This window comes from Garra rufa, chromosome 15 (assembly GCF_049309525.1).
Source record: "Garra rufa chromosome 15, GarRuf1.0, whole genome shotgun sequence".
NCBI lineage: Eukaryota > Metazoa > Chordata > Actinopteri > Cypriniformes > Cyprinidae > Garra > Garra rufa.
Genome location: NC_133375.1, coordinates 13754822 through 13780611, shown reverse-complemented (window position 1 = coordinate 13780611; position 25790 = coordinate 13754822). Strand labels below are relative to the sequence as shown.

The window sequence follows — 25790 nt, the reverse complement described above, 5'->3', positions numbered from 1 at the left end:
TTATTGAGCTTTCATATGATGTATAAATAAAGACCGATCATCTCTGAGCCTTATATAAAAAGGCCAATTGCAAATTGGCGAGTGGACGTGCGCGTCGGCCACTCCCCGTACATACGGGTATATAAGATGGCGGCGCGCATCACTCAAACAGACTTTCGCTTTCAGAGCCTTCATGCTCAAGCCTTCCCTTCTCAGAAGAAGAATCTTCAAAGAGAAAGACTTCACGTTCCTGCTGTTCTTCTCTGCTGGCGTGCGCCGATCGAATAAGAAACAAAGCTTTACTGAAAGAGTGAATTCTCGGCGCCGCCAGCGGGGTCCGCGGGCGGCCGTTTTCACGGCCATAAAAGCCTCCTGCTTTCCAGCGAGCAAGCCCCATTGAGTGCACAGTGGTGCCGCGGTTTCCTCCCTGGGCAGACCGGGACTAAAAGAGCAATTTCTACAGGCTGTGTAAAGACGTTCTTTTCAGAATGGCTTTCCGGCCGTGCGCTTCTGGGTGCGGCAGTTTCCTCACCTCTCTGGACGGACATGAAAGCTGCTTCACATGTCTGGGCATCGAACATGCTGAGGCAGCTTTCACGGATGGTTCATGCATTCATTGCTAAAGCATGACCATGGGAATGCTGAGGACTCGCCGCTCGCTCGCGGCAGGCCCCCCTTCGCGCTCCACGGCCTGCGGAATTTTTCCGCCGCTGTGGCGAGGCACGAGGGGGAATTTCGAGTCACGGTGCCGAACGTTCCGCCGGCTCCAAAAGCCCTGCGGTCTTCCGCCCGCCAGCATACCCCCGTCGAGATGCCAAAGCAGTACGCCTCCCCGCCAGCCGGGCTGGGCGTCTCCTTTGGCGCTCCACAGGAGGAAGAGATGTCTGACGCTGCGTCAGAGGGAGAGTCAGGGAGTGAGGACGCTCTTCCGGCGGCGTGGCGCCCCTCCGCGGTTGCTGCCCCGTCGGAGGCAGACTCCGAGCTCTCGGCTATGCTCCTCCGAGCCGCCAGGGGGATCGGCCTGATGGTTACTCCATCGGCCTCGGCCGATCCTTCTCGGCTGAGCGACTGGTTCCTGGGGACGGCTCCGGCGGCATCGCCTCGCCCTCCCCCGGTGCCATTCTTCCCGGAGGTGCACGAGGAGCTGGTTAAGACCTGGCGGGCGCCCTCTTCATCTCACCCGCTGCCCAGCTCCTCTCCCCTCGCCACCCTTGATGGCGGGGCGGCCAGGGGGTATGCGTCGGTTCCCCAGGTCGAGCGCGCTATGGCGGTGCAACTTTGCCCGCGTGGCGCTGCCACCTGGCGGGGCCGGCCGCGTCTCCCGTCCAAGGCGTGTGAGCGCTCGTCCGCCCTTGCGGGCCGCGCTTTTCACGCTGCGGGCCAGGCCGCCTCGGCCCTGCATGCGATGGCGACCCTGCAGGTCTACCAGGCCAAGGGGTTGAAACAGCTGCACGAGGGTGGTCCTGACCAAGGTACGATGCAGGAACTCCGCGCTGCCACCGACTTCGCCCTTCGTGCGACGAAGGTCGCGGCGCGGGCCCTTGGTCAGGTGATGTCCACGGCTGTGGTCCAGGAGCGACACCTGTGGCTCTCTCTGGCCCAGATGGCAGATGCCGACAAAGCACGCTTTCTCGACGCTCCCATCTCCCAGAGGGGCCTATTCGGCGACTCTGTCGAGGATTTTGCCCAACAGTTCGCGGCAGCCCAGAGACAGACGGAGGCGTTTCACATCCTGCCCCGCCGCAATGCTTCCATCCCGCCGCCGGAGGCACCGCCTCCGCCTGCACGTCGCCGAGGGCGCCCCCCTGCGGCCGCAACATCTACGGCTCGCCCCCCTGCGGAGGCCCACGACGCCAGGTCGGCGAGAAGGGCCCGCAAGCGCAGAGCCAGCCACAGGAGAGTGGCGCCGTCCGCGGCACAGGGACCGGCCCGAAACACTCGCAAGAAAACTGCGAAACGTCCCTGACGCGGGCCTCCAGAGGTGATTGAGACTGCTCCTTAGGGGATGCTAACATCTACGCTCCCCGCTCCCGGTGGAGGGCCGGGAGCCACTGTGTGCTTCAATGCTGCCGTCGGCCAACGGTCGACGGTACCCACATTTTCTCAAAAAGAGCAAATTTCTCACCTCTGGCTTCGGCCTCGAGTTTCCTTCCTGAGCAGCACTTACACTCCTCGGAACCAGACTCGCGGCTGGTCTTCGCCAGCGCGGGATCCAGGGAAGAAGGTAAGCACTGCTTAGTGCAGTTAGACACTTCCCCAGGACGCTCATCCTTCTGGGTTCTGTCCCCTTCCCTGTCTCCCCCTAGGCTGCCCCACCACGGTCACGTCGGTCAACGTTCCCTTGATACCACTACGCTGGTTGATACGGACGGTACGGCCCGGCCCAGGCGTCCGCCCAGACTCAGAGGTACCCCTTACATTCTTATTCGGGCAGGCGTGCCTCTGTTCTGCCTGCGGAGGTCGCGTTCCTACTGGCGAAGGACGCGATCCAGCCTGTCCCTCCCCCGGGACGAGGTCGGGATCTCTCAGTCCCGACTTCACGTGTCCAGTTAAGTGTGGTGGGTTAATATCCGCCCTGGATGGAGCTCTGTTCCGATCCCTTTCAGGCTGTCGGCACACTTGCTCACGACGAAGCACATACAGGTATGTTTCCGTCTCCAGGGCTGGGTTGCAGCCATCTGCCTGAAGAGCACCCGCTGTCGCGTCTCGATTTCCCCCCGACGCACACCCCCTCGGCGGTCTGCTCCGGGGGTCGAGCTCTTCAGCGTGAGGTGCTTCCATTTGGCAAGTCCCCCTCCTTCCTGCCTTTTTTCAGGCCATGGGAGCTCCCCTGTCCCCTCTTCGGCAGACAGGAGTTCGCATCATCAACCGTCTCTTCGGCTGGTGCTTTGTATAGCCCACTCGTGAGTTCCGTTGTGCGAGCATAGGGACCTGGTGCTTCGGCACCCCCGCCATCTGGTCCTTCAGGCCAGCCGAGGGGATTCGTTTCCTCGGTCAGGGAGCCGACTCGGTCCGACAAGACAGCCCGCCTTACTACAAATAGAGCGCGCAGTCAGTGCTGTAGTCCCTGAGTTAATCAGACACAATACAGCGGTCCCTCTCAAAATCAGAGGCTCCTGGGGCACATGACAGCTCTAGCCGCTAAGAGCCGCTAAGCTTGTTTTATGTGAGACCGCTTCAGCACGATCGAGTCCCATGATGGGCATGGCATCTCGGCTCACTCCGGACTGGCGTTTTCCCGCAGTATGGCCAACAAGCCAGCCCGTGGCTTACCTCGGGTTGGGTTGCCATGTACGATGGAGGCTTACAACCTCCCCATCTGCTCCCATGGAGTCCAATGTGGCAGATTTTGCTACTTGCCATTCTCTTGAAGCAGGAAAACTCAACCGTGCAGTCTATCGGCTCTCACGGCAGTCCACCCACCTGCAGGATGGCGACTCCACCCCGTGACGCAGCTAATTGGAGTATATCGGTAGGCCAGCAACATCCGCTCGTCTTCCGATTCCTCTCATTGCCAGCTGCCTCTTTCAGAGTAACGCCGGCACACAGCTGACCTCCGGGGCCCAAGTACGCCCTTCCCCAGCGAGCCTCCTTGCACAGACACTGTGCAAGTCCAGGGAGGACGAGGAGTAGTCTGTTGGTTGCGCTACAAGGATGGCCCACCCGGACTCAGGTCTTAGTAACCTCTCCCTCGCGGCAGTCCCTCCCTGTAGGGCACGAAAGGTTGACACCCCAGACCTCTCCGGCCTTCACAGGCCGTGATACAACTATCACTCGGTACTGAGCTCCCTTGACCAGGCAGGCTTACGCACTGAGATGAGGTCTATTTGCTGGCATTCCTCTCGCTAAAAAGAGAGGACCCACAGAGATACACGATTGCAGTAATGCTTCCCTTCCTGCAGGAGAGTTTGAGCGCAGGCTGTCCCCTCGACACTCCAAGTATATGCCGCGGCTTCGCCACATATCACATGCAGTAGATGGAGCAAAGTAGGTAAGCATTCTCTGGTCGTGAGGTTTCACAGAGGTGCCCATAACGCACCCCATACCCTCTTGGGACCTTCCCGTCGCCTTCAGAGCCGTGGGACGCTCCTATTGAACCATGGGCCTCAGTCGAGCTAGCATTCCTGTCATTAAGACAGCGCTCCTGACTGCCCTGGCTTCCGTCAAGAGGGTAGGAGACCTACAAGTTTTCTCTGTCAAGAAATACCTCATACCCTCTGGGACCCCCCGTCGCCTTTCAGGGCCACGGGTTGCTCCTTAGGAGCCATGGGCCTCAGTCGAGTTAGAATTCCTGTCATTAAGACAGCACTCCTGACTGCCCTGGCTTCCTTTAAGAGGGTGGGGTACCGACAAGCTCAGGTTCCTCGGAGGTGCTTAGCACGCACCTCATACCTCTTGGACCTCCCCGTCGCCTTTCAGGGCCGCGGGTCGCTCCATCGGAGCCACTAGCCTCAGTCGAGCTAAAATTCCTGTCATTAAGACAGCGCTCCTGACTGCCCTGGCTCCCATTAAGAGGGCCTACATGCGTCTCTGCCAGCAAAGTGTGTCGAGAAATTCGGGCCCGGCGTCTTCCACGTTACCGTCGAGACCCCGGCCCGGTGCCCAAGGTTCCCACCACGCCTTTCAGCGATCAGGTGGTGAACCTGCAAGCTCTGCCCCGGAGGAGGCAGACCCAGCCTTGCGATGTTGTGTCGTTAAATATGTGAAACTTGAATCACTCGGCACTTCAGCCGCACCAGCAGCTTCATCTGCCTCGGGATTCAGCAGAAAGGGAATGCTCCCCGAACTGAGGTTGGCTAACTGGGTGGTAGATGCCTTCTCCCTGTTATACTCAGGGACAGCCGTGATCCTTGGTTCATGGCACCTCACCAGCAGATGTAAAAACCGGAAGCTGCGGGCTGGGCGACACCCCACCTTCGCTTGGTTCTACAACCTTGCGTAGAGGCCGTTCTCCCGTGTCCTAATATAAGGACTCACAGGTGAGCGGGAAGACCGGCTGGTGTCGGCTTGCGGCGCCATTCCCACATGGATCCGTGCGCTATTTCCCAGAATGTTCCCTCCGGCGAACCCTGGGTCCTCCTGCCCCGCAGTCAGGGCTAGGCGCGGAGTAGCCCTGCACTGTGATCCTGCCTGGGTCTCCTTCGCCCCGCAGGTTGTGGCTTAGTTTTTTATTATTCCAGCGGAGGAGACCGCTGTTTCCCTCGTGTATCCCTAAAAACCTTTATGGATATATTGAATTATTCTCATTTCCACATGTAAAGATTTCATGTGCCGCCCCCCCAACCCATGCTTCAGTACAACTGGCATCCCTGGAAGGGCCCCCTTGTTGGGCCTCAGGGCGTTGGGAAGGTTACGTTACACTTCGCCTGTCGGCACATATACTTGTCAGCACGTGAAGTTGTTGCGTAACGCGGCGTCAGGGTCGTGGCCTTTTCCATAGGGCTAGTTCCCATGTAACGTCGAAGTGATTCGACTGAAGGGGAACGTCTAGGTTACGAAGGTAACCCACGTTCCCTGAAGGAGGGAACGGAGACGTTACATTCCCCTGCCACGCCCCTGGCGTCGCGCTGACGCCGGCTTGACGGCTCTTCAGCGAAAACCTGTTTGAGTGATGCGCGCCGCCATCTTATATACCCGTATGTACGGGGGAGTGGCCGACGCGCACGTCCACTCGCCAATTTGCAATTGGCCTTTTTATATAAGGCTCAGAGATGATCGGTCTCTCAGGCGAGATCCCATGTAACGTCTCCGTTCCCTCCTTCAGGGAACGTGGGTTACCTTCGTAACCTAGACGTTTTGTCAAATTTAACCTTATGACTGGTTTTGTGGTCCAGGGTCACATATGTGAATATTATGTAGACCTATTGTTTAAAAGTAGTTTTAAAGCATGCTTTAAAAGTAGAGCAATCATAGCAGTTTTCATCCATAGTATGTTCGTTTAAACATCTGCGTTTATCTTCAAATCGCGTCTTTGATGATAGTAATCTATAAAAAAATTATTTGCATTCCAATTTTGACATCAAAAGGCACAAAAATATATTTTTTCTCTTACTTTATGGATTTTATCCATTTACCTTCTCTTGTTACAAGTGTTTTTTCTTGCAACCACTATGCGCGCGCAGCTGCAAGTGACGTAACTGTGAAGTCAACTCCAAAATTGAAAACCAACCTGCCGCAACAGTTTAAAATCAGCCCGATTCCGTGGAAAAAAATTGCGGATTTAGCAACTCTACATCCAACATGAGCTGCATCCAAAGCAATTTAAATATTCCGCATATTGATAGCGACCCCGTGATACATTCAATATTAGAATGTTTGCGGGAGCGGGATTAAGAAAAATTGACAATATTGTGTTTAAAATGTAGGCTACATTTAAAATGTAAAATGCTCACTTAACATTACCTTTTTGTTGAACGGTTATATAAAATCAACATTTGCAATCGTTTGGATATTCAGAGAAAACTGCGTTCTTGCTCGCATTTTAAACATGAAAAATAACTTGCACAGGGCATGTATCTGTATCGAAGAGAGTTTCTTAAATCGATCTTTATGTACAGTCTGTATCAATATTTGTTCTTTGCTATTAAGTGCTAAAAATCTACTTTAAAGACAAAACAGTCCCGCGCAAGGCTTTAATGCAAAAACGCACACAATAAATGGTGACTGTAAAAAGCAAAAGCTGAATCCCGGACATTTTCGGCGATTTAGGAATGTCCAAAAAGAGGACATGTCCGAGGAAAAGAGAACGTATGGTCACCCTATTTAATGCATCCTTCAATAACCAAAATGACAACAGATGTCACTAGGGGTTCAAGCATGCATTTTCCAACAGTCGCACTTAGACTGCACTCACACCTTTTCCATTAAGGGATCAAATTTCCTTCTTTAAATTGATTTACACGTGAATTTTTACCTTTTATAGAGGCATCTTTTATGTCATATTCTTAACATTCTATTAAGTGAATTTTTAATATGTGACCCTGGACCACAAAACCAGTCTTAAGTAGCACAGGTATATTTGTAGCAATTGCCAAAAATACATTGTATGGGTCAAACTAATACATTTTGTTTTATGCCAAAAATCATTAGGGTATTAAATAAAGATCATGTTTCATGAAGATATTTTGTAAATTTTCTACCGTAAATATATTAAAACTTAGTTACTGATTAGTAATATGCATTGCTAAGAACTTCATTTTCAACTTTAAAGTTGATTTTTCTCAATGTTTTGATTTTTTTTTATTAGATTTACAACTAAAATCGCCAGTAGGTGGCGGCAAGTCAGTGAGGCGTCGCATCTTTCATTAATTCGGTAAGGAAGCAAATGGCTGTGGTTCACTGACTCTCCAAATCGTTCAAAGCTGCAGATTTCGTCATTAGCGAAACACCACTGTTGCTTGGAGACACACACCAGTTCTGTTGCGGATTTCGTTGAAACTATTGTTTTGTTGAAAATATAACAAACAATATTGACAATATTGTGTTTAAAATATAGGCTACATTTAAGATGTAAAATGCTCACTTAACATTACCTTTTTGTTGAACGGTTATATAAAATCAACATTTGCAATTGTTTGGATATTCAGAGAAAACTGCATTTTAAACATGAAAAATAACTTGCACAGGGCATGTTTCTGTATCGAAGAGAGTTTCTTAAATCGATCTTTATGTACAGTCTGTATCAATATTTGTTCTTTGCTATTAAGTGCTAAAAATCTACTTTAAAGACACAATGAACAACAGCGCGATTTGCTAAAGCAGCATACTCTGAGGGCATCCTGTCATACGCACGCTGCTGGTGTGGATACAGTCAGACCGCAAAAGATGAGGTAATTTGATGTAATTTGACTGTTTACCACACTCCCCATTTCCTGTTTTAAAATAAAAGCATCATTTTGCTTCTCAGAAATACATGCTCAATTTTAATGTTACTTTAAATTGGGGTAGAATTAAAAGAATGGCAAAGCTCAGCATTTAGTTTGCGTACCCCCTTCCATCGCCCAGTTTGAGAACCACTGCTCTAGATCAACAATTATCAAAAAAAAAAAAAAAAAAAAAAAAAAAAAACTTTACCCTTTGGGTAGCTATAGGCTAATGCGAGTGTTAGAAAAGGGGTGTGTCCAAATATACCCAAAAGCCTATAAACGAAAACTCAAAACTTTACGAAACTAGCTAAGAGCACATGTGTCAGATGATTCTAAACAAGCATGTAAAGTTTTATGGAGATTAGACCACAGGTGGCGCTATAACTGTTAAAAAACTTTTAAAACCATGTATTTCCTTATTTTGTCCAACTATGATCTAAGTGATTAATAAAACATAACTTCTTTTAATGCATATGCTTAAAGATCTTAAAGCACTTGAAACCCGATAACAGCATCAGTCCATATTAATGCTGAAATCCTAGAATCGTCCAAATGAATCTTATTTGTCCAACTGATACCAAAACAATTTTTAAATGAATTCCAGTCATAATTGTTCTGTCATGCATGTAAACACATACCAGATGTAAAATCAGATTAGTCTGGCAACCGCTTGTTAAGCTAACATAATCAATTACATTCTGGCCTGCAAGTGCTCAGTTTCTCAGCTTTTTCACACTGTTTACCGACCCCCAGTAGGTGCTGAAAACAATATTGGGATTGGAGCGCTCAGATATAAATAGTTCTTCTTTTGAAGTCCCCATTTAGAACCATGAGGCAAAAATAGACAAGAAGAGATCAAAACCACAAAACATTAGAAACGCGTGAATTATTTATATCACACACGTCCAAAACATTTCAGCTGATGGAATGCCAAAAGCATGGTCATCACAAGGATAGAGTTGCTATGGCAACAAAATCAGGAAACAAAGCAGGCTCTCAGCTGCTATGGTGTCAAGGTTACTTGAGTTTAAAGAACTGGGCTCATGAAATGAATCTTGGTTTCTGTGATGATGGTAATATTCGTATGCTTTGGTTGATAAGCTACAAAATAAGAACTGATTAATAACAATTTTGTTTTTTGAAGTGATGTTTAATGGCTGAACATTTTGTACTGCAAAAAATTATTAATCTGTATTTATCAGTCATATATACTACCTTTTAAGGTTTGTGGTCAGTAAGATATTTTCTAAAAAAGTAGTGCTGGGCAATGATTAATCACATCCAAAATAATAATAAAATAAAAAAAAACTTTTATTTTGGCTGCGATTAATCATGATTAATCACGATTAATCATTGCCCAGCACTATAAAATATATTAATTCACAAATTTAATTGATCAAAAGTGACATTAAAGACATTTAAGTTGATAAAGACTTTTACTTCCACAAGTTGTAACTACTTTTTTCAACACTGATAATAATAAATGTCTCTTTTTCTCATCATATGTGACCCTGGACCACAAAACCAGTCTTAAGTCGCTGGGGTATATTTGTAGCAATAGCCAAAAATACATTGTATGGGTCAAAATTATTGATTTTTCTTTTATGTCAAAAATCATTAGGAAATTAAGTAAAGATCATGTTACATTAAAGATTTTTTGTAAAATTCCTACTGTAAACCTATCAAAATGTAATTTTTGATTAGTAATATGCATTGTTAAGAACTTAATTTGGACAACTTTAAAGGTGATTTTCTCAGTATTGTGATTTTTTGCATCCTCAGATTCCAGATTTTCAAATAGATGTATCTCGGCCAAATATTGTCCTATCCTAACAAAACATACATCAATAGAAAGCTTATTTATTGAACTTTCATATGATGTATATATCTCAGTTTTGTCAAATTTAACCTTATGACTGGTTTTGTGGTCCAGGGTCACATATCAGAATGATTTCTGAAAGATCATGTGACACTCAAGACTAGAGTAATGATGCTGAAAATTCAGGAATAAATTACATTTAAAAAATATATTAAAAAAGAAAACAGTTATTTTAAACTCTAAAATATTTCATTATGTACCTGCTTATTTTTCTTTTTTCAAATAAAATAAATGCAGCTTTGATGAGCATAAGAGACCTCTTAAACAGGGTATATGTACTTGAGAAGCAAAATAAACCATTTCTTGGATTTGTGCTTAGAATATATATGCTGATTCTTCTCGTGTACTTTCTTTCTCTCTACATCAGTATACTGACATATACTGAATATATAGGAAGTTAACGAGCTCATTAAAATATATGTGTGTGTTTGCTTTATTGTCTGACCTCTGGTTGTCAAGGTTACACCCCGAATGCCAGGAGGTAGAGGAGGGAGGAGGTCTGATTCGCTCGTGGTCATCCTGCATCTGAAGCCTGATTGGTCGACGCAAACCCCATGAGATATTGAGAAGTCCTTCTATGATCAGCTCCTCCTCTTCCTGCGGGCACAATATATAAAACATACATATATACTCACACTTGAGTTTGTTACCTGACAAAAACACATGATGATACATAATGGAGCTAATAATTAGATCGAATAAATGAGAATGAAAATAAATGAGGCTGATAAATGATACATTTAGCATATGTAAATCTGTCAGTAATTTGGCACAGCCAGAGCACCTGAGCAAGCAGCATTTACAGACACAAAAGGAGCCCTGTGTGAACACCCCCCCACACACAACCCCTCCAGTCACAGACAGTTATTACTCCCCAGACAATAGTGAATAATTGAGAAAGCACAGAAGGGGTCAAATGCTTCCCCACCTGCCACACATTGAGTGTAAAACTCTTTCTTACCAATCTGTGGCGTAGCTGCAGGTTCTTTCCGTCATAGTAGAGATTGTAGGTCTTTAAATGAGAGAGAATGTTGTTCCTAAGAAAAAAAAACTGTCTTCTTTAACATTTTATGTAATATTTGAAAAAAAGAAAGAAAGAACAATTAAATAAAAAATGCATTTTAAAAGTTGTGATTTACAGTTAAAGTAAAAATTTTACATACACCTTGCAGAATCTGCAAAACGTTAATTATTTTACCAAAATAAGAGGGATCATACAAAATGCATGTTATCTTTTATTTAGTACGGACCTGAAAAAGATATTTCACATAAAAGACGTTTACATATATTTATATATACGCCATGAACAGTTAGACAGCCTGTTGTTCTTACGAAAAAACCTTCAGGTCCCACAAATTCTTTGGTTTTTCATCATTTTTGTGTATTTGAACTCTTTCCAACAATGACTGTGTGATTTTGAGATCCATCTTTTCACACTGAGGACAACTGAGGGACTCATATACAACTATTACAGAAGGTTCGAACACTCACTGATGCTTTAGAAGGAAAAAACACGATGCATTAAAAGCCATGGGGAAAAACAATTTGAATATGAAGATCGCTGTAAATTAAACTTTTTTTGTCTTCTGAGGAACATGTAAGTATCTTCTGTAGCTTCTGAAGGGCCATACTAAATAAACAAATATGAATTTTTTTTTTTACACATATTCATTGTTCAAAAGTTTTCACCCCCAGATCTTAATGGATTATTTTTCCTTCTGAAGCATCAGTGAACGTTTGAAACTTCTGTAATAGTTGCATATGAGTCCCTCAGTTGTCCTCAATGTGAAAAGATGAATCTCAAAATCATACAGTCATTGTTGGACAGGGTTCGAAAACACAAAAATGCTGAAAAACCAAAGAATTTGTGGGACCTGAAGGATTTTTCTGAAGAACAGCAGGCAGTTTAACTGTTCAGGACAAACAAGGGAACTTTTTAACAACTATCCCTAAACAAAAAAAAAAAAAACTCAGCTGTGGATCATTCAGGTAACAACACAGTATTTACTAATCAAGTGTATGTAAACTTTTGAACTTTTTCTTGGATCATTTTTTTTTGTGGACTATATGTAAACGTCTTTTATGTAAAATTTCTTATTCAGGTCAGTACTACAGAAAAAAATAACATGCATTTTGTCATACTAGGTAAAATTTTTGGCAAAATAGTTAACATTTTGCAGATTCTGCAAGGTGTATGTAAACTTTTGACTTCAACTGTATTTGCTCATACACTTATTTGGATATGAATGTATGCATATTCAAGTTAAGTATCATTATTAATAAAACCTGAAAATTTACCTTATTGACTGCCGTTTGAAAGTTTGGGTTCAGTAAGATTTTGGTGTAAGATTTATACTCACTTGCTGATAAATTTGTTCTCCCCAACCCGCACACCGTCAATTCTGTCATCCATTTTATCCCAGCCACGACTGCATGGAAGGACTCTAGAGAGATAGAGAGAGAGGAACAGAGAGGAGAACAGAGAAAGCGAGAGAGAATGTTTCTGCTTCTTGTTTCAACATCAAAGAATTAACTCTTCGGTATCTAGGTCACAGCATGAGGAATGTAAGAGAACAACAAACCCTTAAAACAAACAAAATAAAGTATGCATATCAGCTCATGTGTTTTCGATATCTCTTGACAAGAGACTGATGCTCTGTTCTATATCACACAAACCCATGTGATGTCGACATCTGCAAGTCACAGCTGAAAGTAAACTATTCATGAGGATGTGACCAGAATAGACATGCAGCACATGCTGGTATGAATGAGGGGATTGAAACAGACAAAAACAGTTCATCAACAAATTTAAAGACCCCATGAAATCATAAGTTTTGTCAAGTTTAGTCCATGTGTGTTAGCTTTGAGTTTACCTACAGTATACTTTTTTCCACAAGAATATTCATCAGCAACTGTTTTTGATGAAGAGCAAATCAGCCTATTAAAATTATTTTTGAAGACCAGAACCGATATTTTGAACCGATATATATGTCTGGTGTAAAAATGAAAATTAATGTTAAAATTAAGAATAACAAGGACTCTGACAAAAACTTTTTAAAAATGCTTTAAAAGTATTATATCGACAAATTGGTTTTTAAAAAATGACCAATACCGATAACCATAAAAATGCTTAATATCGGTGCAGATAATCTCAACACAGGAATAAATCACACACTAAAAATATTCAAATATTATATTATAATATTACTCTTTTGTTGCATTTTTGATTAAATACACTACCAGTCAAAAGTTTTTAAAGATTGTTTAAGATTTTTAATGTTCTGAGCGCTTTTGCTCACTAAGCCTGCATTTATTTGATTCAATGTACAGCAAAAAATGTAACATTTTGAAATATTTTTACTATTTGTAATAACTGCCTTCCATTTGAATATATTTTAAAATGTAATTTATTCCTGTGATCAAAGCAAATTTTCAGCATTATTACTCTAGTCTTGAGTGTCACATGATCCTTCAGAAATCATTCTAATATGCTGATTGGCTGTTCAATAATCATTTATTATTATTATCATTATTATTAGCAATATTTAAAACAGTTAAGTACATTTTTTTCAGGACTTTTTGATGAATAGAAAGATCCAAAGATCAGCATTTACTTGAAATAAAAAGCTTTTGTAACATTATATACTATACCATTCAAAAGCTTGGAGTCTGTATAATTTTTTTTTTTTTTTTTTTTTGGAAAGAAATTATAGAAATTATTACTTTTATTTGGCAAGGATGCTTTAAAATAAATGTGATGATAAAGACATTTATAACGTTACAAAAGATTTTTATTTCAAATGCTGTTCTTCTGAACTTTCTATTCATCAAAGAAACCTACATAATAAATGTTTTTTGAGCAGCAAATCAGAATATTAGAATGACTCTGATAGATCATGTGACTGGAGTAATGATGTTAAAAATTCAGCTTTAAAATCACAGGAATAACTTACATTTTAAAATATATTTAAATGGAAAACAGTTTTGGTGAGCAGAAGATATTTCTTTAAAAAAGCATTAAAAATCTCTGTTCAAAAACTTTTGACTGGTAGCATAAACCCAGCCTTGGTGGCCAAAAAAGATTTTTGTTACAAAATCTTACCAACCCTAAACTTTTGAAGAGTAGTGCTTGATAAAATTAGCATTTAAATTAATGTATTTTTTTTTTTTTTTACTGATGAGTCATGTTGCACTACAGTTTTTTGTTCAAATAAAAATCTCTATAGAGAATGGCTCACCCCCCAACATATACCTTAAATTTGATCCGACTTTTAACATGTAAACGGCTTATGACTGATGCTCAGTCATAACGATGATCAATATATTTATGTTTTTAGGAATGCCATTGATTGAAATACAATCATCGCTATAGGATAATACAGTACTGTCCCTAGTGATTCATTACAGATGAAACCAGAGGTGGAAGAAACCTCTAATATGTAATTCATAACCATTAGTTCCCCAACAGCCAACAGAAATGCTACATGAATGCTATTCAGCCTAAATCCTTCACCATAGTGTGAATTATTCAAAGAAAATGTTGCATTTTTGTTTTATTTTAAAATTTCAAAGATGAAAGAGTACAGTGAACTATACAACCGGCTCTCCAGCTCAATGGCTGACACATATACTCATGTTTGGAGGTTCCCCTGGGCTGGCACAATACAAACTGGTCTACTTAAGGCTTCCTTCCTCACCAGCTGGAAAGGCTTTACAGAGGCTTCCGGAGACAGGGACAGGTGCAGGACAACAGGGGTACTGTTACCCCGCTGTTACAACTACTCAACATCTGACTCCTAGCTGTTGCTGTTTTATTGTATCTCATTCAAAACGTTCAGTATAAGTCATGCCAACAAAACAAAAAAAAAAAATAGGTGTCAAACCACATCTAACTTTAACAAAACAAGGTTTTTAAAGACACATTTTCACACTGAGCCAAATGTTAAAGGAACTGAAAGTGAGGAAATAGCAGCGTCTATCTGCCTAGTATGTGGTTTCACAACTTTACGAACCAGCGTTAAAGGGATAATTTATTCACAATGAAAATTCTGTCACCATTTTGGACACCCTCATATTGTTTCAAACATGTTTGACGTTCTGTTTTGTAAAAGGGATAAAAAATATATATTTTGAAAACAATTGACAATCGAATTTCATTGTATGGACAAAAATACAATGGAAGTCAATAGGATTCAAAACAGTCGGATTACTAACATTCTTGAAAATATATTTCTTTGTGTGTACCACAAGACAGAAATGCATACAAGTTTGGAATGACACGAGGATGAGTAAATAAGGAGAGAATGCTCATTTGTGAGTCAACTTCCATCCATTTAAACACAATAAAACACAGGAGAAAACATTCATTTGTCCTCTGTATTACAAGATAAAATGGCATAAAAGTTACTTCAAAGAACAACCTTAAACCTTCCAACATTTATTCCTCTTCGTCTGAAATACTATACCAGCACATCTAAATGTCACAAGACTGATTTAACTCCAAAGAGTAGTACTTCCCATTTACTGTCTCACTATCTCATCGGATTTCCTGAACTAGATATAAGATTTAACTGAACGCACATTACCTTCTTTCTGTTGTAAACAGCTCTTTTGCAGCTGGTCGTCTGGTGGTCTTTAAATGCTAAACCAGTGCTGAAGCCATGTGACACGCGTTCTCCTAAACTCTTCCTCTCTGCACAGCGGAAACTGACATGAGGTTTCAGAGTCAGACTTCCCCAATGGTGGTTTCACTGCCCTCCTCCTCCTCCCTTTATCTCCCTGTGTCTGTCTCTCTCGAGTTCAGCAATGTCTTCATGCATGCTGCCATTAATCTTCCACCAACAATAGATATATGAACTTTATGAGCACTTAGAAACACTTTAGCAGAACTACTTAGTGGACGCATGTAACTCAAGAGTTCAACACACACACTAACACACATAAACAGAGCACAGGTGTCCTACTGAGACCCCGAATGGAAGCGGTAATGGCCTCATTCAATCCCTGACAAAACTCCCGATTATCCTTTTACAAGATCATTATCCCACGAGCAAACAATATGGTCTCTTTCTTGTATGGGCATGTTTTCTTATCAACACCACCATCTCCTGACCCAGAGCGTATACTGTTAAGTATGCAGAGCTGTTAGAGCGCACAAGTGTGTGTGTGTGTGTGTGTGTGTGGGGCCCCTCCCACATCTTTCATACACACCACTCGCTGCGCGCAATCAGGAGATGATGAAATATTCAATACCAATCGACCCAGAGCAGCTTATTCTGACATTAATATTTCATATCCCAAATATAGTCCTGCCAGAACTACAGAAGAGCTATTAGTCTCTGATACGCATCCAACAGTCATTGCCAGCAGATAATAGGCATCGGATGACAGGTGTTGATTAGATTATGGATGTATGATATATCGGTGCCAATTCTGAATGTGATATCCATTTTTCAAACTTTATAATATTGTGATATATTTAGTTAGCATTCAAAATGATTTGTTTTGGTTTTTAGCTATTGGCATAATGGTATCAGAATATATACAAATGCACATGTACGCTACTGTTTTAAAGTTTGTGGTCAGCAGGATTTTTATTTTATATTTAAAGAAAGTATTTAATTGAACAAAAGTGATAGTAATGACATTTATAATATTACAAACGATTTCTATTTCAAATAAATGCTGTTCTGTGGAACTTTCTATTCACCTAAGATTCCTGATAAAAATGTATTAGGGTTTCCACGAAAAATATTAAGCAGCACAACAGTTCAAAAACAACTTTTTTCAAAAACATGGAAAATTATTTCTTAGTAATACAAGGTGTACAGTAGGGCTGGAAACTATATAAATTCTTAAATTGATTAGTCTAGCTTGTTTTCAGTTAATGAAAGGTAAATAACGAAAGCACACATCCCATCCAACAAATCTGGGTAATAAAGTCTCAATTCTGGGAAATAAAGTCACAATTCAAAGTCGCAGTTCAGAGAAATAAACTCACAATTATGAGAAATATACTCTCAATTCTGAGAAATAAAGTCAGAATTGTGAGATATAAACTCGCAATTTTAAGTGTATACCACGCAATTTTGTGAAAAAAAAGTATGAATTGTGACTTTAAATCTTGCAATTCTGACTTCATAACTCACAACTGCAAGTTTATATCACCATTCTGAGAAAAAAGTCAGAATTGCGCGTTTATAAGTCAGAAGTATAAGACAAACTAGCAATTTTGAGTTTATACCATGCAATTCTAAAAAAAATCTTAATTGTGATTTTATATCTCGCAATTTATATCACAATTCGGAGAAAAGTGTCTGATTGTGTGTTTATATCGAATCAAATTGTGAAATTTGTGTCAAAACCCAGCTCTAGTGCACAGTACTACACATACAGACCAAGAAGTCAATCCAAGACATGCTGAACAAGGAAAAGAAAAACACATTTCACAATCTTATCTGAACTTTTTCTTCTATTTTGAATGCCTCCTTTAGTCAAGCTCTTCGGTTATATGTCAGTTAGGAAAACATAGATAAGAAAGAAAGAAGAAAAAAACTCCAGTGTTCAATCCAACACGAGCCTGCTTCAGTCTCTGCAATACAAGGCACTTTTTACATGCTTTTCACTGGAGCAGCCATCAAACTACTTGAGCACCACGTTTCGAGAGCCATGTACTTTTCCAAGCTTACGCAACTGTGCACTCTAGCATTAAATGTGTCAGGGGAGTCTATGAAAAATGAAAGAAAACGAGCAGGAGAACTATTTTTACACAGGCTTTTGACTATCCAAAACTAGCCAATCTGCCAGTTCTCCAAAAGATCAACTCAGCATCTATAAAAGTGCCTAATTATGAATAATTACATGTTTTTCAAACGCAGACGGTCTGGTGGCTTGGCACTGAAGTTGTACATGTGTTTCGATGCTGGGAAGACCGTGGAAGTGGGGCAGACAGAATGGAAGTGGTGGTCTATTTGGCTTCAGCATCCAACACTAACCAAATCTCTTTTTTCCATGTTACTATTTAAGCAATAAATTCTATCAGTATCATTTTGTGTTTGTTCACGCTATTGTTTGCAATGACTTTAAACCAAGCACGGTCACCATTCTGTCCGTTTTCTTCCTTCCCACGGCTTGGAAGTTCCCCCTTGTTGTTCAATTCCAAAGCAACCGCTCACTAACCTCGGTCTTTAAGATCCAGGCCAAGATCTCCGCTTGATGTTTCCTGGCCTACATCCATTCCCTCACCTCCCCCAACCAGCATCTCATCACAAACACTATAGCTCGGCTATTGTTAAAATTGCCACGGCAACCTGGAAAACATTTGCGAACCAACAACAACAATGCTGAAAGTCACACGTCTGCTCCCCTCTTCCTTTTCTTCTTCCTTCCCTTCGTTCATGTGTTTAACAGCTTGCACTGCCGCAGTTGTCGGAGTGTTTACTGATGGCTGCTGCTGTGTTTCTGAAACCCTCATGAGTTATGAGGTATGACAAAGAAGACATAGCTACTTCACAATCCGCTGCATGGAAAATGTGACGTCCACATCTGACTGGGAACTTGGATCTCAAACACTAAGGAGAGTCTGGTAACTTATCTGGAACACCAAAGGAATCCACATTTTTCAAAACAAATGATTTAGTTTAGAAAATATGTTTATAGATGAAGAAAAGGAATCTCATTCTTCCCCTTGATTTTCTTCATGCTTGAACTCTCTTCAGATGTTTCCTTGACTTGCTCACACTCAAATGTGTCACCTGAAGGTGTGAGCATCACTGTTAAAGGGATAGTTCACCCAAAAATGAGAAATCTGTTATCATTTAACCACCATCATGGAAAGTTTCCATATGGCTCAAGAAGATTTGAAAGAATTGCATTATTTGTAGTAGGCACTTAAAAGCACTCAATGCTTAGTCCCGGTCCTCAAATCTGATTGGTCCAGGAGTACTGTTATTTACAGTAGTCCAACAGCAGTGGGACATTTCACTATTTGCATCACTTTGCTTGTCTGTGTCCTTGGTGACTCACAAAGGTTGATGCTTTGGCCTCTTTTAGAACTATTTTCATTGGAGACAAAGAAATATATAAAGTAACTACCAATTTCAGTCTGAATCACAAGTTATCACACTAACAATGATGCTGTTGGTTTAAATACCATGAGACAATGCTTTCCAGTCAAACATGGAATTTTCCGTAATTTATGAGACACCACTTTGCCGTCAAACATTAAATTTTCCATCATTTAAGAGACAACTCTTCGCCACCAAACAAATTTTTTTCCATCATTTATAAGACAATGCTTTGCCATCAAACACAGAATTTTTTGTCAATTATGAGAACACTTCCCGCCAAACACAGAATTTTCCATTATTTATGCAACGTTTCCCGCAAAACACAGAATTGTCCGTTATTTATTAAACAATGCTTTCCTGCCAAACACAGAATTTTCCGTTACTTATGAGACAATTTGCCACCAAACACAGAATTTTCTGTTATTTATGAGACAACACTTTTCTGCCAAATACTGAATTTCTGTTATTTATAAGAAAACACTTTCCCGCTAAACAAGGAATTTTTCATTATTTATGAGACAACACTTCCTTTCTAGGGCTGGGCGGTATGACGGTATATATCGTTACCGCGGAATGAAATGTGTACCGTAAAATAATTTTTTATTCCGTGTATACCGCGAAATGTAAATAAGTGGGTGTGGCCAACTCACGTGCAGAAGCCCCAAACTTGGCAGAGACCTGGGCCCTGGCCACGAGATTGTTGCTATATCTTTTTAGACTGATCAGAATTACAGTTTATTTATTATTAATTTTTTTTACATGAAAAATTTCCTATAGACTTGCATTGGCTGAGAACAAATGCCCCCTCTAAAGGAGCAATTCCACTCCACTCAAGAGCGGTGACCTCTTACCTACTTTCACCTTTGCTTCAGCGCATACATTCTGTGTACTCACAAAACTAATTTGCACGCATTATACCGCCCTTAAATAATAAGATTCCAGCTATTTCATTCCATCCACCCATAAGAACACACCAAGAGCTAAATTCAGCTGTTTGTGAGCTGTTTTATTCAAAACCAAAAGCAGATTCTTCATTGCGTATATTCTGTGTACGTGCCCACAAAACTACATCATTTGCACGAATTTGACTGCCTTTAAAATGTAAATATTCCAGCGATTTCAGTCCATTCACCCATTAGAACACATCAACAGCTACATTCAGGTGTTTGCTAGCTGCTTTATGTAACACTTAAAGCCTCGCGTCTGCTTTCATGAGAACTTGAGCTGACGGCTCGCGCTCTGGAATGCTGTGAAATGTTACTGTGGTTAATAATGCTAATGCTGTCCTCAAGAGGGGGCCACAGGATAACAGATCTCAATTCAAAGACTTTTTTTTTTTTTTTTTTTACAGTGTTTCATTTAGAAGCCAGAACTCGGACACACATGTGCTCTGGCTCTTTTGCCCCAAGGCTGCCCAGGTTGGCTCTCCAAGCCAACGTTTAAAGTTTGTTATCAAACTTTAGCTTCTAGTTTATTATATAAAGCCCTTTTGTACATTTTCTGGAATAACTACCTATATAAACTATATCGTGAAAGATATCGTTACCGTGAAATAAAATTTCTCATACCGTGAAATAAAATTTCGGTCATACCGCCCAGCCCTACCGCCAAACACAGAATTTTCTGTTATTTATGAGACACTGCTTCCCCGCCAAACACCAGATTTTTCCATTATTTACAATGCTCCCCTGCCAAACACGTAATTTTCTGTTATTTATGGCAACACTTTGCTGCCGTGCACAAAATTTTCTGTCATTTATGATAACATTTTGCCACCAAACATGGAATTTTCCATCATTTATGAGAAAATGTTTTGCCGCCAAACATAGAGTTTTCAGTTATTCATGAGACAACGCTTCGTCGCCAAACACGGAATTTTCTGTTATTTTTGAGACAACGCTTTGCCAGCAAACACAGATTTTTTTCTGCTATTTTGAGACAATGCTCCCCCGACTACACATAGAATTTTTCGTTATTTATCAGACAACGCTTCGCCACCAAACATGGAATTTTCCATTATTAATGAGACTACGCTTTGCCATTAAACACTGAATTTTCTGTTAGTTATGACATGCTTCCTCGCCAAACAACAGAATTGTTTCGTTACTTATGAGACAACGGTTCTTAGCAAAATGCTGAATTTTCCGTTATTTTTGAGATAACAATTTCTCGCCAAACATAATTTTCTGTTATTTATGAGACAATGCTTCCCCACCAAACACTGAATTTTCTGTTACTTATGAGACAACATTTTGCCACAAAACACAGAATATTCTGTCATTTATGAGACAACGCTTTTCTGCCAAACACTGAATTTGCCGTTATTTATGAGACAACACTTTGCCGCTAAACACTGAATTTTCTGTTAGTTATGACACGCTTCCTCGCCAAACAACAGAATTGTTTCGTTACTTATGAGACAACGGTTCTTAGCAAAATGCTGAATTTTTCGTTATTTATGAGATAATTTCTTGCCAAGCATGGAATTTTTTGTTATTTATTAGACAACACTTTGTCGCTGAACACAGAATTTTCTGTCATTTATGAGACAACGCTTTCCCAGCAAACACAGAATTGTCCATAATTTATGAGACAGCGCTTCGCCACCAAACACAGAATTTTCAATTATTTCTTTCAGTATAATGTTTTCTAAAGATATCATCAAGTAAACACATTTTAAAAACAATTCAAGTGTGAAATAATATTACAATTTAAAATAACAGTTTTCAATTTAATATATTTAAAAATACAGTTTATTCCTGTGATGGCAAAGCTGCATTTTCAGCAGCCATTACTCTTTAATACGGATGTAACGGTATTGTAAATACCGTCGTACCGCAATAGCAAATTTTTTCGATACTACCGTGGTCGCATGACTCGATAAAACGATAGGTCTTCTGAGAAAAGTTTGCTCAGGCGAATGGAGCGAACGGGAGGTTGCGGGAACTACAATTCCCATCAGCCCCGGCGTGGCCATCATCCTTTGCGGTCTGTTTTCGCTACAGATCCAATAATGCGTAAATGGAAGGTGCTGCTAGCAGCAGCGAAGGAAAAGAGATGGAAATGGTCGAAACTAACGCCTGTTTCACACATACTCCGTCTGCAGTGCGTATGCGTTGCGTATTTCTTTCCGCACCCATGTTAACGGATTAGAGCGTTTCACACTGCACGTGTTTGCTGTCCGGCAGTGCGTCCCAGAAGCGGTGCGTTTGCAGCAGTGCAGCGATCGTTTCCGCACCGAGTCTATTTTTTGCTGTGCTGCAGCCCTGAATTAAAGTGACAGCGCATTGTTAGCTGTAAAATGAACATGTATTGACACGGAAATGTGGTGATTACACCATAAATGCATATAAATGAAGTCTACTGTGTGTTTTTTTTTTTAAATCATCTTAAATGTTCTTAAATTTTGTTTTTATTGTTGTGATTATTATAAATTTGTATGATTTTTATGCTACTATGATTTTAATTCCTTTTACGTACAGCACTTTGAATTACCATTGTGTATGAAATGTGCTATATAAATAAACTTGCCTTGCCTTGCCTTTTACAGTCAACACTTCGCTTTTTGGCTAAGTTTAAAACTAGGAAAAGTGCTGCTTCTGCACCGCGTACGTAACACACACGAACTGCATACGCACTGTATACGGAGTATGTGTGAAACGGGCGTAAAAGCGGGTTTTAAATCGGATGTGTGGATGCATTTCAGTTTCTCTGTCTGAATAAGTGAGTGTGTGAGTGAATGAGGTGAGTGTTCTCAAATACTTATTCAGCACATGGGCCAGCTGCAATAAGTAGGCTGCTATTTTTATTTTTTCTGAGTTTTCAAGAATACTAAATTGAAACTTTATTTTTTTACATGGTTTATTAATTTTTTGTTATTAAAATTCAAAAACTGAAGTTCCTGTTTCAAAGTTTACAGATAGATGGCTAATTTGTATGCCATTGATATGTTCAGTATTCATGTAAACTGTTTAATAAACACTTCTGGCACTTTTTTCGAGTCTCTTCATTAGTTTTGTTTTGCCTGTAAATGATTCAATAAATACCGTACCGTGCCATTCATACCGAGGTATTACCGTACCGTGAAGTTTTGATACCGTTACATCCCTACTCTTTAATGTCACATGATCCTTCAGAAATCATTCTAATATGCTGATTTGCTGTTTAGTTAATGATGAAAATAGTTGTGCTGTTTTAAGAAAGCATGGAAAGCATTGTTTTTTCCATTAACATTCTTTTATGAAACTTTTGTAACACTTAAAATGTCTTTACTGTCACTTTTAATCAATTTAATGTGTCTGTGATGAACAAAAGTATGTTAATGTGCTTTCATTGTTGCGACATAAAAAAAGAAGCACGAACTTCTCCTTTTGTGTTCCACAGAAGAAAGAAAGTAATACAGGATTGGAACAACATGTGCAAAAACTGTAACAGAATTCACATTTTTGGGTGAACTATTCTGGATAAACCAGACTGGTTATGTAATCTGGCCAAATATAATGCCTTGGCAAGTCATTTGAACCCACAGTTACTTTCCCATCGCTAACACAGATATCTCACAGGGGACATAAACAACTCTAAAACACTGTGGCATATTATTCTCTTGACACGAGTCTACAGATGCTATTGTAATCTGAAGCCTGAATATTATATTACATTTCCAGTAAGACATTCTCAATGAATTTCTGCTCATATTACACGTTATGATACAAAGTTGCAAAACACATGCCACGGGCAAATCAGCATCCAAGTCTGAACAAGTCGTGAGTAACAAACAACATGTATGAAAACATGCACACAAACACCCACCCCTCTCTCGTGGATCTCTGCTCTCCAGATGCCCGATGTCACGATGCCCGTCGCTCAGATCAGATCTGAATCTGAAGGATTTAGGATATTATCTCTGCTTTTAGGTCACTAGACGACACTAAACTGAACACATTTACCATCCGCGATGCTATGAACCGATCCAATGCTTTACTTACTCCAACTCGGACCGAGCTTCTGTGCTCGCATCGGGAACAATCGCTGTTTGAGGGGGGCGTTTGAGGAGGAGGAATACCCCATCTGCTGTTACAGACCTCAGATAACGCAGCAGCCAATCAGCGCTCCCGCGGACGCCCCTTTGTTCGCGCTGCTCCTTTAGCGCTGGACAGTGTATGCATTCAGCGGGGAATCCCCAAAACAATAGCCCGCTGAAGTATAGGGGCAATAGAGGAAAAGAAGGATCTGATATTACATTAAAGCACAGTTTCTCCTGTTTAATCTCCATTGGTAACATGTGACCAAAATGTACAAAAAGGCACAAACAACTCTAAAAAGAGTTCATTACACAGTTGTGAACTAGAAAAATTGCACTGTTTAGATTTTATATGGACACACTTTTACATGGCTGCTGTAAAAAGTCACATGACCAGAGGTCGCTCTGAAAGATGATGGCAATGTGCTATAAAAAGCCTTACCGCATATTCCGTACACATACGGGGTAAACAGGTCAAAAGTTTACACCCCCCTTTCATAATCTGCAAAATCTTCATTATTTCACCAAAATAAGAGGGATCATAAAAATGCAAAATGCAATACTGACCTGAATACGATATTTCACATAAAATAAGTTTACATATAGTCTACAAGAGAAAATAATAGTTAAATGTATAAAAATGACCCTGTTCAAAAGTTTACATTCACTTGATTCATAATAATGTGTTGTTACCTGAATGATCCACAGCTGTGTTATTTATGTTTAGTGATAGTTGTTCATGAGTCCCTTGTTTATCCTGAACAGTTAAACTGCCCGCTGTTCTTCAGAAAAATCCTTTAGCTCCAACAAATACTTTGGTTTTCCAGCATTTTTGTGTATTTGAACCCTTTCCAACAATGACTGTGTGATTTTGAGATCCATCTTTTCACACTGAGGACAACTGAGGGACTCATATGCAACTATTACAGAAGGTTCAAAAGCTCACTGATGCTCCAGAAGAAAAAAAACATGCATTAAGGGGGGTGGAAACTTTTAGAATTTGAAGATCAGGGTAAATGTAACTTATTTTGTCTTTTGGGAACTATCTTCTGTACCCTCTGAAGGCTAGTACTAAAAAAAAAAAAAAATGATATTTAGGTAAAATAAGACAAATGTACACATCTCCATTCTGTTCAAAAGTTTTCACTCCTTAGCTTTTAATTCATAGTTTTTCCTTCTGGAGCATCAGTGTGTGTTCCCTGGTGAAAAAAACAGCTAAAACCAGCCTAGGCTGGTTGGCTGGTTTTAGCTGGTCAACCAGCCTGGTTTTAGCTGGTCATAGCTGAAAGGCAGGCTGGTTTTAGAGGGGTTTTGGCCACTTTTCCAGCTTGGCCAGGCTGGGAGACCAGCTAAAACCAGCTACTTCCAGCTTAAACCAGCTAAGACCAGCCAACCAGCCTAGGCTGGTATTAGCTGTTTTTTTTCTCAGCAGGGTTCGAACCTTAATAACTGCATATGAGTTGAACAGTTGAACCACTGATGTCACATGGGCTATTTTGACAATGTGCTTATTACGTTTATGGGTCTGGGGACAACAGTTGTTGTCTAAGCAGGGTCAGAAAGCACTCTGATTTAATCAAAAATATCTTAATTTGTGTTTTAACACTTTGTGTTTGGAACGACATGAGGGTGAGTAGTTAATGACGATATTTTCATTTTTGGGTGAACTATCCCTTTAACAGTGCATAACGATAACAGAACTCCTGATCTTAAAAATGCATTACTCTATGTTAAGATGTACATATGGTAATTAAAGAAAGATACATTTGAACCAAAATGTATTCAGACACCTCAACGTTTCTCACATTGTCATAGTTTATTCACTACAGTTTAGAAAATAGTAATAAAATATGACAAGAACTCAAGAGTTAAACTGTGTCACAACAAATTCATCTTGATAATGTCAGATAACTTTGATAGAAAGCCATGTAACAAAACATAATCTGGTAGTCCACGTATGAAGAATTTTGGGGTATAAT

At 40.9% G+C, this 25790-nt stretch overlaps 1 protein-coding gene across 2 annotated transcripts in view; it reads right to left on the bottom strand.

Moving 5' to 3' along the window:
- rassf2a (Ras association domain family member 2a) overlaps positions 1-23820 on the bottom strand; it is a 33135-nt gene extending 9315 nt beyond the window's left edge. Inside the window, exons 1-4 of one of the 2 annotated variants that reach the window (XM_073819382.1) lie at positions 23601-23820; positions 12084-12167; positions 10685-10760; positions 10169-10320 (exon numbers count right to left, since the gene is read on the bottom strand). In XM_073819382.1, coding sequence (XP_073675483.1) covers positions 10169-10320; positions 10685-10760; positions 12084-12136 — 281 coding nt within the window. In that variant the 5' untranslated portion in view covers positions 12137-12167; positions 23601-23820. Of the gene's footprint in view, positions 1-10168; positions 10321-10684; positions 10761-12083; positions 12168-15308; positions 15447-23600 lie in introns of those variants that run through there. The other variant, XM_073819383.1, reaches the window with a different exon arrangement.
- Positions 23821-25790: the final 1970 nt, after the last annotated feature.